The 2,500-nt window shown below is 29.6% G+C and overlaps 1 protein-coding gene across 1 annotated transcript in view; it reads right to left on the bottom strand.

Annotated features, from left to right (window-relative positions):
- Positions 1–1,235: 1,235 nt before the first annotated feature.
- Positions 1,236–2,500, bottom strand: part of LOC137638053 (cuticle protein AM1159-like) — a 1,478-nt gene continuing 213 nt past the window's right edge. The window contains exons 2-3 of the mRNA XM_068370149.1: positions 1,716–1,912; positions 1,236–1,422 (exon numbers count right to left, since the gene is read on the bottom strand). Coding sequence (XP_068226250.1) covers positions 1,251–1,422; positions 1,716–1,912 — 369 coding nt within the window. The 3' untranslated portion in view covers positions 1,236–1,250. The remainder of the gene's footprint in view (positions 1,423–1,715; positions 1,913–2,500) is intronic.

Genomic DNA, 2,500 nt, shown 5'->3' with positions numbered 1-2,500 from the left:
GCGGACATGAGTCTTTTTATAGTTTATTTATGACATATTTGTTTTTGATGTTGTTAATAGTTTATATATGACATGTCTGTTTTGACGTTGTTACTTATTTTAGAATGATTTATTGTTAATTTGTTCTCTTCATTTATTTATTTCCTTATTTCCTTTCCTCACTGGGCTATTTTTCCCTGTTGGAGCCCCTGGGCTTATAGCATCTTGCTTTTCCAACTAGGGTTGTAGCTTGGATAGTAATAATAATAATAATAATAATATATATATATATATATATATATATATACATATATATATATATATATATATATATATATATATATATATATATATATATACATATATATGTATAAATATATATATATATATATATATATATATATATATATATATATATATGTATATACATATATGTATTTATATATATATATATATATATATATATATATATATATATATATATATATATATATATATATTTATATATATATATATATATATATATATATATATATATATATATATACACATATATATGTATATATATACATATATATATATATATATATATATATATATATATATATATATTTATATATATATATACATATATATATATATATATATATATATATATATATATATATATATATATATACTGTATTTGTGTGGAGGCTACAAATCATTACCCGAAACATCATGGCCTCGAGAAAAAAAAATATGAAACAAATAATTTTCCAAAAACTATACTAATTTGAATGGAATTCTTAATAAAAGTTTTATGATTGCGAAATAATTCTTACGTTATGGTGGTTCATGCAAGCAGTGTTTAGGAATGATTGGCCAACTCACACCTTAACCAAAAGGAGACGAGTTTTCCTTTCGAGAAACTCTGGGCTCTTTCCAAATATCAGTGATGATGTGCAGTCGATGAATTAGAGGAATAGTCAGAGTAGAATTCCTGAAAGTTTTGAAACCAAATATCTTTTTGGTCAATGCTTTCATTCATAAGTGCCAACTTCTAAGAGTTATTGCATGATTGTATTCTTATGTTATGCAATAAAGTAAAGGAATAGCTAAAGAAAATCCAAACTTCTATCTGTGGTTTTTTTTGGTATATTAAAGCCTTTTTTTTATATTCTTAACTATGTTTATTTCAGAACTTCCCTTACCTCTAGGCCTACAACAAATCCTTGAACAGTACATAAGCCAGAAATTTACATAATATACAATAGATAATATTTAGTTCATTATTCGAAGGTGATTCCGGCAGCTCTCTGTTCGTCAGCGATTCTGAGGAGTTCTAGGACGTGGGCGGGGGTTGGGTGGGGGGTGGGCAGGAAGGGAGACTCGGCGCGGAAACCATTTTCGTCAGCCACGTACCTCACTTCGATGAATCCACTCCCGTCACTGAGGGGATAGCTGCAATGAAAAAAAAATATCAGTATTAGCTTTTTTGTTTCTGTTCATGATTCTAAAATAAATTCTAAAGCCAGACATGAAATGTCAAAGACTTTGATACATCAATGTTTTATGGTTGATTGTTTGATTTTGAATTTTCTTGCAACCTGACTTAAAATGTCAGCAATGTTTTAAGAAACTAAATAACATTCTTTAAGGAACATTTTTCATTCTTCCATACCTTTCTCACCTGTCCTGGAAGACTACATGAAATTATTTACAATTCAATAAACATCGAGAACCGAATACTTTACCTGTAGAAGCCTTCAATGTTGGATTGTCCCTGGGACCCCTGGACTCCAGCAGCCTGGGCTGCGATGCCATTTTCGGCCTCGAATGCATAACTGAAAGTACCATCGCCGTTATCGACACGGTCATCTCGAGTGATGGCAATTGGGTTCTGGATCTGCGGGGCAGCCAAGACCAGGCAGAGGAAACTGGAGAGGATAATCTGTGATGGAGAAGGGCAAAATGCTGTTATTGTTATTTGCTTTGCTTTATATGTCCAAAGCTCCTGCGCCTTCATTATGTTAAATACTTGGTTTGTAGAGTTTTTGGTTTCTTTACAGATTAGGGTGTTCATAGACTATCAAAATTTTAGCGAATTTGTAAAATTAAAAAACAATGCTATTGTTAAATTTTTTCCATGTTCCATACTTCTGCATCTTCATTATCTTGAATACTTGATTCGTAGTTTTTTTTTTTTTCTATAGAGAATAAGGTTTTCATAAGCTATCAAAATTTCAGTGAATTTTTAAAACTAAAAACGAAATAGATCGTCTGAGTGGCACATTAATGAAGGCACATTATTAGATCACAATAATGCTGATATAAAAAATTCCGAGAAAATATTTTAGTTGTCTAGATTGTAAGAGACATTATTACTTTAATCTAGAATGATTTTCTTTACTTTCTTTAATTATCGTTTTCCCAGCCCCATCAAAACGGTATGGCCACACTTTTTTTTCTTTGGACCATGATTAACTAAATCTAGAGAAAAGAATTTCGTTTAATAGGTCTCATCAGAATAAACAAACAT

The sequence above is a fragment of the Palaemon carinicauda genome, chromosome 3 (assembly GCF_036898095.1).
Source record: "Palaemon carinicauda isolate YSFRI2023 chromosome 3, ASM3689809v2, whole genome shotgun sequence".
Classification (NCBI taxonomy): domain Eukaryota; kingdom Metazoa; phylum Arthropoda; class Malacostraca; order Decapoda; family Palaemonidae; genus Palaemon; species Palaemon carinicauda.
This window is presented reverse-complemented; position numbering and strand designations above follow the sequence as displayed.